This window comes from Hyperolius riggenbachi, chromosome 6, assembly GCF_040937935.1.
Source record: "Hyperolius riggenbachi isolate aHypRig1 chromosome 6, aHypRig1.pri, whole genome shotgun sequence".
Taxonomy (NCBI): domain Eukaryota; kingdom Metazoa; phylum Chordata; class Amphibia; order Anura; family Hyperoliidae; genus Hyperolius; species Hyperolius riggenbachi.
In genome coordinates this window covers 80,283,944-80,300,297 of record NC_090651.1, presented here as the reverse complement: position 1 = coordinate 80,300,297, position 16,354 = coordinate 80,283,944, and the positions used below count along the sequence as shown (strand labels likewise).

The following is a 16,354-nucleotide window of genomic DNA, read 5'->3' as shown; positions in this document are numbered from 1 at the left end:
CCATACAATCTTGGTTGTACAATCTTACCACTTTAATGTAGTATAAGAGTTTATCCGGTCAATCATTCCAGGTATTTTCAATCTGTTGGCCCTTATACTACATAGATTTGGTAAATCTGTACAACCAAGATTGTATGGTGTGTGTTGAGCTTAAGGCTTTTGGATTGGGCTGGGAGGAAGTGTCCGTACTTCCTCCTCTCTGCCCGTACTCAGCTCGGCCCCCTACACTTGCAGCTTATAGTTACCGATGTGATAATGGAGGTCAGAAGGATAGTGTACACTATCGTTCTGACCTCAATTATCACAAGTCTGCACACAGCGCTGCTCCCCTGCGTGCTGTGTGTGGTACTGACATCGGTAACTATAAGCGGCAAGTGTAGGGGGCGGAACTAAGTACGGGCAGAGAAGAGGAAGTACGGACACTACACACAGCACGCAGGGGAGCAGCGCTGTGTGCGAACTTGTGATAATGGAGGTCAGAAGGATAGTGTACACTATCGTTCTGACCTCAATTATCACAAGTCTGCACACAACGCTGCTCCCCTGTGTGCTGTGTGTGGTACTGACATTGGTAACTATAAGCAGCAAGTGTAGGGGGCGGAACTAAGTACGGGCAGAGAAGAGGAAGTACGGACACTTCCTCCCAGCCCATAATCGATGTTCTGCTCAAGTCGCAGATTTCGACTTAGCAGAACAGGGTACGGGGGGCACTGAAGGGGGAGCAAGATGCTGTGAAGCATGTTATAGCACATAAAGTTAAACAGGCATAATGAGTATCATTTTCAACCCGGTTCAGGGGTACTTTGAAGCCTCTTTTCCACGAACAGTTGAACTGTGTGCTCAGGAAGCAGTTACTAAGCAGCAGTGAGCAGTTACCAGGCAGTAGCAAGCAGTTGTGAGAGTCTGAGAGGCATTTCACTGCCTAGCAACTGTCCGTGGAAAAGAGGCCTTAAAGGACTTACGAGGCCAAAATGTCTAAAAAAAGCAAAGTACCTGTAAGCTGTTTAAATGCACGGAGGACGCCGTCCGCGCCCTCCGTGCAGTTCCGCCAGGGTCCCCTTCCTGAGATCGCCCCCCGCGCCGACCCCGACCCCCCAGGCCGGGTCGGGCTCTCGTGCCGCTCTCAATATGGCCGCTTCCATTGGCCGCGGCTGCGCAGTCCGCCTGGCCGCGAGTGCGGCTGCGCAGCTCTACGGCCAACCCCCCGAACCACGCACTGTAGCGTGGATCGGAGGGGTTGGCCGTAGAGCTGCGCAGCCGCACTCGCGGCCAGGCGGACTGCGCAGCCGCGGCCAATGGAAGCGGCCATATTGAGAGCGGCACGAGAGCCCGACCCGGCCTGGGGGGTCGGGGTCGGCGCGGGGGGCGATCTCAGGAAGGGGACCCGGCGGAACTGCACGGAGGGCGCGGACGGCGTCCTCCGTGCATTTAAACAGCTTACAGGTACTTTGCTTTTTTAGACATTTTGGCCTCGTAAGTCCTTTAAGTTACAAACGTATGGTGGCTAGAAATCCACCATGTACCCCAGTGTCCTGATATTGGTGGCCACCTTGCTGCCTATCAGCCAAGCAAGTAGATCCTTGCGTGACGCCATTGTCTTGCCTGCAGTGAGGCACCTCACTCTCGTCCTCCCCTCACCTCAGAACAAAATGAACTGCCAGATAGCAAAACAGAAAAAGTGTTCCTAAACGGTCTGGCAAAATTATCTGGTAAGTCAACATTTTTTTTCTTGTGATAGTGGAAATTGAATGAAGAGAGCCCTTAAAGCCCGATACACACTATGCAAATTTTCACTACAGATTCCATCCAAGCAAGTGATCAGATTGATATTCAGATCGGATTTCGACTGGATATAAAAGAAATCTAGGATACACAAGTACATTTTTTTTATTTTATTTTATTTTTTTTTAAATTACAATCAGATTGACAATCATTTTTTCCAATTGAATATCAATCGAAAATTAATCACATACATATGGAACAATAGTCAGCATTGTGATATTTTCCAGCAGGTCTGATCTGCTTCCAATTGAGAAAGTTCAATTTTAAGCTTGGCATCGGTTGTTGGCAATCAGTACACTGTATATTTATTTTCCCAATCCGATCAGAAGTAACACCTGAAGTGAAAATTGCATGTTGTATACCACCAACCTTAGCATTCTAATTCCTATACAAACTTCCAGCACTGAGAACAGCTCTGCCCACTAGCACACCTTTCACACCAGTTTTCAGCTGAGCAGCTCCACCTTGTGGCAGTCCACAGACCAGCACTGTACAACTCTACAGTGTACTACAGATACAAGTTACAGTATGTTCATTTTTTTTTTATTTTTTTTTTAAACAAAGCGTCCATATTTATTTCCTTTTAAACAATACCAGGCAACTGGTATTGTTTAAAGGGAAACAAATATGGTAGCTTCCATATCTCTCTCGCTTCAGCTGTCCTTTAAGGAAAATAAAACAGAATTAACCTCCTCGGCGTTCTATTGAGATCGCCAGGGAGGCTGCGGGAGGGTTTTTTTTTAATTAAAAAAAAACTATTTCATGCAGCCAACTGAAAGTTGGCTGCATGAAAGCCCACTAGAGGGCGCTCCGGAGGCGTTCTTCCGATCGCCTCCGGCGCCCATAATAAACAAGGAAGGCCGCAATGAGCGGCCTTCCTTGTTTTGCTTAGATCGTCGCCATGGCGACGAGCGGAGTGACATCATGGACGTCAGCCGACGTCCTGACGTCAGCCGCCTCCGATCCAGCCCTTAGCGCTGGCCGGAACTTTTTGTTCCGGCTGCGCAGGGCTCAGGCGGCTAGGGGGGCCCTCTTTCGCCGCTGCTCGCGGCGAATCGCCGCAGAGCGGCGGCGATCAGGCAGCACACGCGGCTGGCAAAGTGCCGGCTGCGTGTGCTGCACTTTATTTGATAAAAATCGGCCCAGCAGGGCCTGAGCGGCAGCCTCCGGCGGTGATGGACGAGCTGAGCTCGTCCATACCGCTCAGGAGGTTAAGGAAGACTCGCAGCCAGAACGCTTGACCATTTCATGGCAGTGCTCTCTCACCCTTTGTGTCTTGGAAATTGCACTACATTTTATTTGGCATGTTACATGTGTCTCTGTAATTACTATGGGCTCGATTCACAAAGCGGTGATAACTCAGTTATCACGCCTAAAAGACTTTAGGCGTGATAACCTTTGCACCACTGAGTTATCACCGCTTTTTCCTGCTCTTCGCGCGAAGTTACCGCGCGTACGCGGGTGAGCGCGCAAAGTCCCATAGGGCTTAATGGGTTCGCGCGAAGCGTTGGGTGCTGCGCGCGTACTTACGCGCGTACGCGCGGTAACTTCGCGCGAGTTTCTTCTTATCATGCCTAAAGTGAGTTTAGGCGTGATAAGGGGCTTTTCACTGGCGTGCAAACACTTTGCACCGCTTTGTGAATCAAGCCCTATGTCTACCAACTCTGTATTATGCACCAATTTCTTTATTTGGTGCATATGCCAATTGTCTGCATTATTTATGTAGTCATGTTTGATTCTTACTCTGTACAGTGCCACAGAATATATGTTGGTGCATTACAAAATCAATATTAATGTTACAGAACTGCTGACAGTACATATAAGGGTAAATGCCAAGTGATCACATGTGCGATATATAGCACTATCAATATTGTGTTTTAGTTTAGATTTGGGAGGTGTGGCCAGTGTACTGAACTTCATTTGATGATGTATTGCTGTAGGACCATAGTCAGCCATTAAAGATACAATCCCATGGACAACTGAACGTTTCCAATCACAACAGAAACTGTTTTTCAACTCAATCCCATCAACCTGATCAGAATGGTTAGCAGGTTTTCAGCATTTAAAGGGCATGATCAATCGTTTCTGATCGACTACCGCTGTGATTGGAAACGATCATATGAGGTATTGTATCGTTAATGGCCACCTTTAGGCCTCTTTTCCACGAACTGTTGAGCTGTGTGCTCAGCAAGCAGTTGCCAGGCAGCAGTGAGCAGTTACCAGGCAGCAACAAGCAGTTACCAGGCAGCAGTGAGCAGTTGTGAGAGTTTGAGAGACATTTCACTGCCTTGAAAGAGTTTGTGGAAAAGAGGCCTTAGTCTCACTTCCTCTGTCTGTGGCTTCCATTGCTTTAACATGAGTCCTGGTGGTCCTGGAATTGGGAAACGTGAACAGCAATTAGAAAAATAAAATTTTTTGATGGAGGTTGTAACATGTCCCAACGCTACAAAAACACTGTCTGACTGACGCCTCTTTTCCACGGACTGTTTAACTGTGTGCTCAGCAAGCAGTTGCCAGGCAGCAGTGAGCAGTCTGATAGACAGTTCACTGCCTATCAACAGTCCGTGGAAAAGAGGCTTTAGCTTTGTTCCTGGAGATGCGCTTTAATAATGCTAGAATTCCGAGTCAGTCATGCAGTTTGCATCACTGAACTCGTGCGAGTTTCCTAAGGCCCCTTTTCCACGGACAGTTGATCGGCAGTGAAAAGCCTCTCAAACTCTCACAACTGCTTGCTGCTGCCTGCCAACTGTTTGCTGCTGAGCCCTTTTCCATGAGCAGTTGATAGGCAGTAAAAAGACTGTCAAACTGCTGCCTGCTAACTGCTTGCTGCTGCCTGGCAACTGCTTGCTGAGCGGGCAGTTCAGCCACCTGTGGAAAAGAGCCCTTACAGAAGCAGGTGTGGCAGCCAGTCACAGTATTGGATATACAGTAGTAGCATAATAATGTCCCTACAAGCACCAATTTACCTCTATAGCGCTGTGGTGCTTCCAGAGATCTTGTATAGAACTGCCAGAATAAAAAACAAAGCATATAATACAATTAATATAGGTTTCTTTTTAACCCATTTTTCAGTTTCCCCTACACACTGCATTAAATCTCGGATCTTGAAGCATTCCTGTAATCTGTATTTCAAAACTTATTCTCTAATCTCATAAGCGAAATGGAGTTAAAAGAAACCGAAAGTAAGAAAAAATTAACTTGCCTGGGACTTCTGCCAGCCCCCTGCAAACAATCCTCTGGTCCCACGCTGCGGCAGTGTTAGTTTTCCGCCACACATAGCGTTTTGCATTTTGGCCAAAAAGTTCCATTTTGGTCTCATCTGACCAGAGCATCTTCTTCCACATGTTTGCTGTGTCCCCCACAAGGCTTGTGGCAAACTGCAAACAGGACTTCTTATGCTTTTCTGTTAACAATGGCTTTCTTCTTGCCACTCTTCCATAAAGGCCAACTTTGTGCAGTGCACGACTAATACTTGTCCTATGGACAGAGTCTCCCACCTGAGCTGTAGATCTCTGCAGCTCATCCAGAGTCACCATGGGCCTCTTGACTGCATTTCTGATCAGCGCTCTCCTTGTTCAGCCTGTGAGTTTAGGTGGATGGCCTTGTCTTGGTAGGTTTACAGTTGTGCCATACTCCTTCCATTTCTGAATGATTGCTTGAACAGTGCTCCGTGGGATGTTCAAGGCTTTGGAAATCTTTTTGTAGCCTAAGCCTGCTTCTAAATTTCTCAATAACTTTATCCCTGACCTGTCTGGTGTCTGCTTTGGACCTTATAGTGTTGTTGCTCCAAATATTCTCTTGGACAACCTCTGAGGCCTTCATAGAGCAGCTATATTTGTACTGACATTAGATTACACACAGGTGCACTCTATTTAGTCATTAGCACTCATCAGGCAATGTCTATGGGCAACTGACTGCACTCAGACCAAAGGGGGCTGAATAATTATGAACACCCCACTTTGCAGTTATTTATTTGTAAAAAATGTTTGGAATCATGTATGATTTTCGTTCCACTTCTCACGTGTATTGGTCTTTCATGTGCAATTCCAAAAAATTGATTCATGTTTGTGGCAGTAATATGACAAAATGTGGAAAACGTCAAGGGGGCTGAATACTTTTGCAAGCCACTGTATACCTACAGAACAATCTGGCACCCACAGAAATTGGTTTTGAAAAACAAAGTAATTGTTGCCCATGATGACCTGTTACATTCAAACGCCTAGTCTTATAATGGCCATTAACAGGAAACGATCTGTTTAATTCCCACTAACCAGAACATTTAATATATAGATTATATTAAAGAAGTTAATGGGCACGACTGACAGTTTACAATCATCGATTACCCGTGTCGACTGGAAACAATTGGCTACAGGATTGTATCGTTAACGGCCATCTTAAAGACTCGTACATATGCTTAATTTCTGCCTTCCCTAAGGATCATTAACCACAGTGTTGGGAACGAGTGCTGTAGAGACATGCTGTTGGTTACATATACAGCACAAGTAAAATTGCCATGTACTGCCTACGCACAGCAGCTTCACTGACACTTTAGTTAATCAAACCCCATGGAAAGAAATTGTGAGATTATGCACAGCATACGTTTTGTGATTCTACCCCTTTCTGTCTCTTCACTTAAAGGAAACCTAAAGCAAAAGGGCTATGGAGGCTCCCATATTTAGTTCCTTTTAAACAATACCAGTTGCCTGGCTATCCTGCTGATCTCTTTGGCTGTAGTAGTGTCTGAAGCACAGGCCTGAAACAAGCATGCAGCTAATCCAGTCAGACTTCAGTCAGAAACAGCTGATTTGCATGCTTGTTCAGGGTCTATGGATAAAAGTATTAAAAGGAGGAGATAAATACAGCAGCATCTATATTCCTTTCTGCTCACTGTGGTTACACACATAGTATTGTCATCATACTGCCATATTCAATATCCAATATTAATAAGAACACACAACTAAGACCACATTTACTCTCACTATTCCAGATGTTAAATAACATTGTATTGCGATAAGTAGTGTAAATATTGTGGTACACAGAATACATATATAATGCTTAGTGTCTTCTTACCCTATTCCACGAGTGACCTCCAGAAGTTGTGCCATTCGGGGAAACTATAGAGACAATGGTGATATTTTTATGAATAGATTACAGCTACATCTAACACGCAAGTATAATATAATAGGTGGTTATAGGGTGTGATCTGCAGAACAAGCTCTTCTGTCTATGCACAGCCAATGGCAGCGGCACACAACACGGCACTGAACATCACTTACCAAAGGCTTCATCAAAACAGAGAGGAAACTCTTTAGCCAAGATGGCAAGCTATAGGCAAGGACCTGAGTTTTCAGATTAGGGTCGACTTGGTCACCCTTACTGGGGATGACAGAGATACAATGTTAGTTGGACACACAGACAGCAAGTTACACACATGACTAAATCAGCTATACATACAAATTATCCAGGAATGTGGCCCCTGTATCAGCTAATAACCCCTTAAACGCCAACTCATATAGGGCTTTATACGGTGAAGGAGGAGTGAATGGCACCATCTGAAAGAAAGCATTATATAGAACAGTCAGATGAATTCATATCTGCAATAAATAAAATGTTGGTTACAGCAGAACATTCCATCCATGTTGACAATTTAAGGTGGTCATACGTCAGATAATGTATGGGCAGAACGACTGATTAGAGAGATCTATTGGCTGTCCGTACACCGCAGGCCGATTCCCGATCAATTTCATCATGAAATCTATGGGGAATCGGCCTTGTGACGCCCCATCTGCCACCACTGGTTCCGCCCACCCTAGTATAAGTATGCGCTCGTGTGTGAATACGTTACTTGTCAGTGTCCGCCGCTGGCTCCGTCCTTCGTCCTCATATACCACGTGGTTGTCAGCGTAACGTGGGCCCATGTTACGCCACACACGCGCCTTCATATATGCCAGCAACCACGTGGGGCATGTGTATGTGGATGGAGCCAGCGGTGGATATAGACAGGTAAACTATGCACACACTGGGTGTTAAGGAACTGCAGCTCTGGCACTTTGAGTCCGCCAGCAGAAAAGTGCGGTATAAATGTTATTTTTCATATCCCTCCCCACATCCCCGCATAGGGGAAACTAATTCATGAGATAAATCAGGAGTTAAGACAAATACAGGGAGACACCCCGGCACACATGTAATTAACTTTTTCTTCTGAGTTTTCTCCTAGGAGATAATTTTTCCATCTTCTCTTTAAAATAACCATTCAGCACTTTGTAATAGGGAAAAAAAATATCAAAAAAAGCACTTGCTGGTTGTGTAAATGGCATTATATTGACAAGGTGTGAATATATCACCTAGGAGAAAACTCAGGAGAAAAATTGCATATGGCCCACTGAGATAAAACAGATACGAAGAGGCTGGTGTCACACTGTAAACAGGCATCAGCGATGCAGTGCGTTGCATCCTGCTTCAGGGTATGCGGAAGTGGATTGTAAAAATACAGTTACAAGTATGCATGGCGCGCAACTTCAACTTTTTAAAAAGCCCTGCGTCACCATATACTAACATGACTCCCAGGCCAACACAGATCACCGCAGGTCCCACACGGTAACGTAGTTCTGTGCTAGCGTTAGATTAGGGACTTCCGGCGCAGCGTACCGCAACATAGGAAGTTGAACTTCCCCATAGGGTTGCATTAGGCTGCAGTAGCAGTGTGTTAATTTGACGCACCGCCCAGGTGTAAAAGGACCGTTAAAAAAAAAAAAGTGAGACACTTGCCTCAGTAGTGGGAAGTCTCTGGCTGGCCCAGATGCTTCCCTGGTCTCCCTACACCACCTCCTGCACTGGGACCTTGTGAAGAGGTCCTAGAGGGTAGTGGTATATTGGGGAAGCATCCAGAAGCTTCCATCTACTGAAGTAAGTTTGTAGAGTTACAGGATTACTTTAATACATTTTCAGGTGCTAGCTAGTTTATTTTCATGGTGGCTGAGAGCTTATTTACTGACGTGTACCGAAAAAAACCGGCAAGATTTTCTTTGCTATTTCCACCTATACATCAGCCACGGTCTCAAGAGTCCCATCACTTCTGATCCATTGTGTACCCCATCAGGGAGGTGCACAGATCAGTGGTGGTGGTGTATGGACACACCTCATGCCCCGCCTTCTCCAGGAGATCCTTGGTCTGCAGCACAGCCCGTCTCATTGATGGGAGCGCCAAGGTGGAGTCATCTGTCTCATAGTACCCAATACGGAGAGGCCGTTTGCTGGAATACACCTGCAGGAAACAGAAAGCTTATGAATACAAACAGTGACCTGAGGAACAATGACCTATAGGACAGGGACCCATCACTGCTTATAATTTAAAGTATACAGACTGCTGAAAACAAACCTTATACATGATGATGCAATGGTTTCCACTTCAAAGATCATTCTAAAGCATACATGTCAAATTCTGACCTGCAGGCCAAATCTGGCCAAGAGTGCCATTCAATTTGGCCCTCAAGTGGTTTTCCCACTTTGCATTATGTGCGGCCCACTCTAGACCACCAGGGAAGCTATATTGGTGTTGAAGCCCTAGACCACCAGGGTAGCCATATGGGGGAGGGAGGGGAAAGCACTAGACACCAGAGAACTGTATAGGGGGTGGAGGGGGGCCATTAGACACCTGGGATTTGTATAAGGGTGCAAAGTGGCCTGTATACATTGAGACTGGCCTGCGATTAGGTCCCAGTGTACAATTTTGGTCAAGTTCGTATTGGAGTTTGACACCTATGTTCTATAGAGACTTTTTGGAAAAGGTGGCATGAGAAGAACCTACAGGCAGTCTCTATGGCTGGACCATGACAAGCCCCATGATTCTTAGCTCTTGCAATAACACTTGGACAGCACTATATTTCCCAAGAGGCTGTGCAAACAGTAGTACCTTCTCATTGAAGGGCATAGGAGGGACAGCTGGATCGAGCTGAAACATATCATCACACAGCAAGGCCCTCATGACAATCACCAGACTCTCCACATCTCGAGCTATCGGCCCAGCCATTGCCGTGACTGCAGAGCGAACAGAGATGGCAATCAATCAGCATAGAAATCACTATAAACACTTCTCATACACACAACAATTTCACGGTGGGTAATCTAGACTAAAAACACTGGAGGCCAATTCACAGATGTGCAGCATATTCCAGTTCTTAATCTGTTTTCAAAATGAACCCCACTGTTACAGCAAACTATCCTGCATGTTATTTCCAACTCTTTAGGGAGTTTATGACTTTTCACGTCTGTTAGTAAAGAGAATCAACACAGAACGAGTTATTGCAGATAACAGGAAGTTCTTGTTGTGAGTGAATGCATGCGGCTCCAACAGCTCTTAAGGTGCCCCCATACATTAGAAGATTATGGGCAGATTCGACCAAAAGACAAATTTATCTCGAATCAAATCTGATTATAGATAAATTTGTCTCTAATCGAATATGCCCATACACTACAGGCCGATTCCAGCATGAAATCATCAGGGAATCGGCTGAGCCGCCTCGCCGCTGCAATGTATAAATGTATGCAGTGTGTATGCATTTATACATTACCTGTCCGGTATTGGCCTCCATGCGGTGATCGTCCATCTCGCCGGGTAACAGCTGCATACACGCTAGAGGCGCATAGCGTCTGACGTCAGACGCTATGTGCCGCCGGCGTGTATGCGGAACCTGGCGAGGTGGGTGGAAACCGCGAGGAGGCCGACACTGGACAGGTAATGTATACATGCACACACACTGCATACATTCATACATTGCGGCAGCAGCGGCGGGGGTTTCGTCGTCTTGTCGCTCGTTCGCAATTCAGCCACTGTACCGCCGCGCACCCGACCAACCAACTTCGGCCCGAAATTTTCCAGCATGTGCGATCCAACGTGCAGCCAGTTTCTGTCCCGAAATTGGTTGCTTTGTCGGTCGGGCATGCACTTGGCAGCACCAATTTTCATCCAATTTGATTATAATAATCGAATTAGATGGTCCATTGGTTGGTTGGTCGGCAAATGTATGGGCCCCTAAAGTCTATTTCATGGACCATTTAGCAATCCACACTATATTCTGATCTGTCCCATACTTTTGTCACTTTATAGTAGAGATGAGTTTTTGGCATGCAAAATGCAGTTTCACCAAGTTGGCACAGAAACAGATGCGCCGCACGGCAGAGGGGGTTAACTCATCCCTGGCGTCAGCGCTTAACTCTATAACTCTGTTACTTCCTCATTCACTGGATGAGGAAGTACCGGAGTGTTGGAGCACAGCTGTCAGGGGTGAATTAACTCCCTTTGCGGCGGGCCAAATCTGTTTCCGTTCCGACTCAGCGGAACCCAGTCCAGGTTTTCTGGATCGCTTAAGTTATCGAGCATTCTCCAATCTAGGCAAATGATCGCTGAAGTCAATCTTCAAAGTGGATAAAGACTACTGCAGCAGTGGTGTAGCCATAGGGGATGTAGAGGGTGCGGTCACCGTCACACCAGACCTTAGACGCCCACATGGGGCCCACCTCCAGGCCCTGTATTAGCCATTTGTTGGTGATGTAGTGGCAATGATCACCTTTATATCAATAATCACTATTCCCTTTCCTCTGCTTACACTTCTCTCACACAGTGTCTGTTCTTGGGAAACATTCAATTATAATAAAGTGTTGGGAAGGGGGCACTGGGGCCCGTGGCTCTGTGAGGCACTGTCTCTACTTAGGTGGTTACATGCATTTATGTACACTCTACTTTTATTACCCATATGCCTTCACTTTACATAAACCTAGCATAGCATTCATTTTGCACGTCTGCATTCTATGTAGTCGTGAAATGCTTTATTTCACTCCTGGAATAAGCAAGGCGCCTAACCCATAAAGCTGCAGTCAGCTGCTGGTAACAATATTGGCTTGTGATTCATAGGTTTGTCATTGCTGGAAGCTTTTACCTGCTCTCTGTCCCGGACTGCTTGACGAGATACCAATCTTGCTGTAAAACAAAGACAGTCAGAGTCACCCTTCTCCCGCTTATTATCATACATTTATGAACATTCCACAGCACAGTACAGAGAACATGAAACTATTCACAGTAGTCTCTGTCCCAGGAATCTTATATACTCCAACACCTTCATCACGGTTATGCCATTACTACCGTATTATAACATTATTATGTACTCTTATTAAAGAGACACTGAAGCGAAAAAAAATATATAATATAATGAATTGGTTGTGTACTATGAATAATTACTAGAAGATAGGCAGCAAAGAAAATATTCTCATATTTTTATTTTCAGGTATATAGTGTTTTTTCTAACATTGCATTATTCTATAATATGTGCAGATTACACAACACTCAGCATTCAAAATGATTCTTTCAGAGCAGTCTGTGAAGTAATGACCTCTCCTCTAGCAGAGAAAAAGAAAACAGTTCACTGACAGTTGAGATAATAAAAGTCAGATAACAGCCCTCTCCACCACTTTGAAAGTCGCAGAGATTAATGGCTTTTTTGCATAGAGATAACAACTGGAGTTTCTTAACTCTTCCTGTTCATTTTTTTTTCGCTTCAGTGTCTCTTTAAGTCAATATTATGTATTCTTGTATAGTCAATATCATGCATCCAGAGTGCAGGCACGTGCCACGCCACATTGTGACAGATAGTGTGTATTTACCAGTTTTCTCTGCAAAGGAGCTTACACTCCAATGTGTCCATATTATTAAAAGCTTTATTTATAGAACACTAACATATTACGCAGCACTGTACAATAGTTAGGGAAGACAGCATTAAGCATTAAAGGACAACTGAAGAGAGAGGTATATGGAGGCTGCCATGTTTATTTCCTTTTAAGCAATACCAGTTGCCTGGCAGCCCTGCTGATCTTCTGCCTCTAATACTATTAGCCATAGCCCCTGAACAAGCATGCAGCAGATCAGGTGTTTCAGACTTTAAAGTCAGATATGACAAGACTAGCTGCATGCTTGTTTCTGGTGTTATTCAGATACTACTGCAGAGAAATAGATAAGCAGGGCTGCCAGGCAACTGGTATTGATTAAAAGGAAATAAATATGGCAGCCTCCGTATACCTCTTACTTCAGTTCCCCATTAAACAATGTACACAAAATAGTCATGTAGCAATGTAGGGATAAACATAGCACACGCACCACTGAGTCCAAATGGTGGTGGAGAAGAGCACAGGGGAGGTGGGTCCTACCAAATAGGCTTACATAGTCATACATGTGGTATTGCATAGCTCTGACATCATCCACAATGCTTGCACTCAAATATCGCCTCCACGCTCACATGCATGGATGGCAAATCCATTAAGGCAAACTGGTCAATGGCCCAGCAACCCAAGTCTCCTTGTGTCCGAATACACAGGGCTTTACAGCTTGAGGCATATTACTTACATAGCACTGACATCTTCCAAAGCACTTTTCATAGTGTATACTGTATAGTCATGTCACTGACTGACGCCCAGAGGCACTCACAATCTACTCTCTAGCATAATCAATCACTGTCATAATTTCCTATTGTCTGAAATAAAGGATAACAGACTCCAGCACTCCAATGCAGAGGTAGTTTATTCAAGCACAGTAGATAAGAACAACAGGTTACAGAATGCCTGTGTCAACAGCTGTTTTGCGTGTAGTCACGCCTCCTCAGGACACCAAGGCTTACCCCTTCCTATTTCCACCCCACCTATATACCCAGCTGGGGGGCAGGCTCCCTCTTCAAGAATGCACCAGAATATATACCTTTAAAGAGGAAGGGGAATATCTCAAGACACATACACATACAATTCGAAATAGATAAAACCCATACAGTTACTTTAAAAAGGCTGAAATTTCGTTTCTATCGTTAAATCCTAAATTGCCCAGCGCATTAGTCATTGATATCAGGGAAGCTTCTCTATTCAATAATAATTCTTCCTTAGAGCCCCCCCTAGATAAATCTGTGATTTTTAAAAGGCCAGCTACTTCTAGGCAATCAGCATTACCCCCATGGCAAGAATTAACATGGTCAATCATGCGGCGTGATCCCACCCCACTCTTAATTGACCTTTTATGCTGCAGGAATCTGTCCTTAAGTGGCTTAGTGGTCTCCCCTATGTAGAATCTCCCACAGGGGCACCAGGCGCAATACACCACATACCTGGACCTACAATTAATAAATTCCCTAACATGCCATGTAATACCACCTATCTGTACCACTTTGCCCCTCCTCACAAATTTACATGCCGAACAATGACTACAAGGGAAGTTCCCTTCCCATTTTTTCGCCGTCAACCAGTTTTTCGATTTACCATAAATTGGTTTGAACTCACTCTGGACCAATATCTTTTTAATAGTATTCCCTCTTCTAAAACTCCCTCTAGGTGGTCTGCTGACCACCTCTTTTACTGTAAGTGTTCGTCCAAGGATAACACATGCCAATGGCTGCGTATCACCTGTTGAATCTGACTGGACATAGGGCTATAATCAAAAATAAAATTGAACCTCTTTTCCTCAACTCTCTTTTTATCCTTTCTTTGAAGTAATTGGGTACGGGGTATGGATCTGGCCCTATCCAGAGCCTGTTCAATTGATCTACTCTGATATCCTCTTTTTAGAGGGCGGCTAGTTAGTTCCAATGCCTGGACCTCAAACTCCTTCACATTAGAATTGTTTCTTTTCAATCTGAGGAATTGCCCGTACGGGATGGCATCCTTTACATGCCTGGGGTGGTAGCTATCAAAATGTAGGAGACTATTGGTGGTGGTGGCTTTCCTATATCCCCTGGTGGTGAGACCATCATCGCCCACCTCTATCATGAGATCAAGGAATTCTACTCTCACATCGCCAAAATTTGCAGTGAACTCCATATTAATATCATTAAAGTTGTTCCACTTAATGAATTCCTATTGTAGTCTAAGGCCATGTTCATAGTGGTTAGTTGCGGTGCAGAATAATTTTGCATGTCAACTCACTGCCCATACAATTCTATGGGGCTGTTCACAGTAATACGTTGTAAATGATCGCGTTGTACAGTACTAACTCGCTGCATGCAGGCTTTGTATTAGGCTATGCCCAGTCTCCATTGCAGTTCACCCTTATAATGGTTGCTTTATGCAACTGGCCACTGTGAACCAAGCCTAAAGGTGGCCACATACACCATACAATTAAAAGATCCAATTTTACACCAATTCGATAAATCCGATCATTGTCCCAAAAAATGAAAATCTTTTTTCTTATCAAGAAATCTGATCGAATTTCCCAATTTTTTTTAAATTGTACATGTTGGAAAATTAAGACCATTTTTTTTCAAGAATTGTATGGTGTGTGATGGGTTGTGAAATTGTATTCAACCCCCCAAAATTGTATGTAACTATTTAGTACATACCAAACTTTATTATTCCTTGTATAAACAACAAAGGATGGAATTATGAAAGATTGGGTGTCTACATGTTTACAATGAAAAGATGTAATGTGAAGATTCTATCAGAAAATTGGATTGGAATGCTCGCATCAAAATAAAAAAAAAAAAAATGTATAGTGTGTGGCCACCTTAAAGTGGAATGAAACCCAGCATATCTTCTTTGCTCCAAAAGATTATTTACAGCATATTATATACTACCACCATTTTTTTTTACTAGAACAGCATTCAATTAGTTAAACACAGGACTTACAAGTTCCCTACAGAGAAAGCTGGACGCATCCGAACTGGAGATAATGTTATCTTGTGTTTACATTCCTCACTTGATACAATTGAGTAAATACTTCTCTGAAAGTGCAGACACTCCTGAACACAGTCAGACACTTAGAAAGCATTTCTGCCCAAAATGCAAGATTAATAAAACAGTTCTGAATAAAATGCAAAGGCAGCTCTCAGAGCAAAAAAACAAAACAAAACTGTATTTTGGGAACTTGTAATTTCTAAATGAATAATACTTATGCACAAAAGCAAATATGATAACTGTATGGCATATAAAAAGTAGAAAAACATGTTTTTGTTGAATAATATGTCAGGGTTTTATACCGCTTTAAGGCCACATTTATGGAGGACCAATTAACCTATCTGCATGCTATTGGTATGTGGTCTCATGCGGAATCCTGACAAAAGAACCTATGAGATGATGAATGAGATGCTCATTTTCCCAAGTAGTTTCTGTAACGATCGGTGTACCACAGAGAGGATCTGATTATCGGTGATCTGCAGTATCACCGAGAATACAGATATATACCCGATTATTGATGATCTGCAGTATCACCGATAATCAGATATATCTCTAACCTCTGGACACCTGAGTAAGATGAGTGTTTGGTCCAACAGTAATACTTTGAGGAGAGCACCCGTATCGAGGGTGCAAGGCAGTAAGAGATACTGCCCAAGAACAAGCTCCTTCCAATGGCCTGAGGCTCCCCAAGGGGAGGAGTCAGGCTGAGAGTGGGAAGGACCAGAGTGTGAGTGACACCAATGGTGTAGTGTCACTGACAGATCTGTGAACTATCTCTAAACAGAGGAGATAGTTCTCGAGGACGGACAAGCCAGGTCGGCAACAGACAGACGGATGAGATACAGAGGAAAGAGACAGAATCAGAGTCCTAAGG

General features: G+C 44.3%; 1 protein-coding gene across 1 annotated transcript in view; it reads right to left on the bottom strand.

Annotated features, from left to right (window-relative positions):
* The window catches only part of LOC137520957 (vitamin D3 hydroxylase-associated protein-like), a 117,022-nt gene that overhangs the window by 15,270 nt on the left and 85,398 nt on the right, over positions 1–16,354 (bottom strand). Inside the window, exons 6-12 of the mRNA XM_068239589.1 lie at positions 11,718–11,758; positions 9,695–9,819; positions 8,921–9,046; positions 7,237–7,334; positions 7,059–7,158; positions 6,853–6,896; positions 4,749–4,788 (exon numbers count right to left, since the gene is read on the bottom strand). Of these exons, the coding sequence (XP_068095690.1) occupies positions 4,749–4,788; positions 6,853–6,896; positions 7,059–7,158; positions 7,237–7,334; positions 8,921–9,046; positions 9,695–9,819; positions 11,718–11,758 (574 nt within the window). The remainder of the gene's footprint in view (positions 1–4,748; positions 4,789–6,852; positions 6,897–7,058; positions 7,159–7,236; positions 7,335–8,920; positions 9,047–9,694; positions 9,820–11,717; positions 11,759–16,354) is intronic.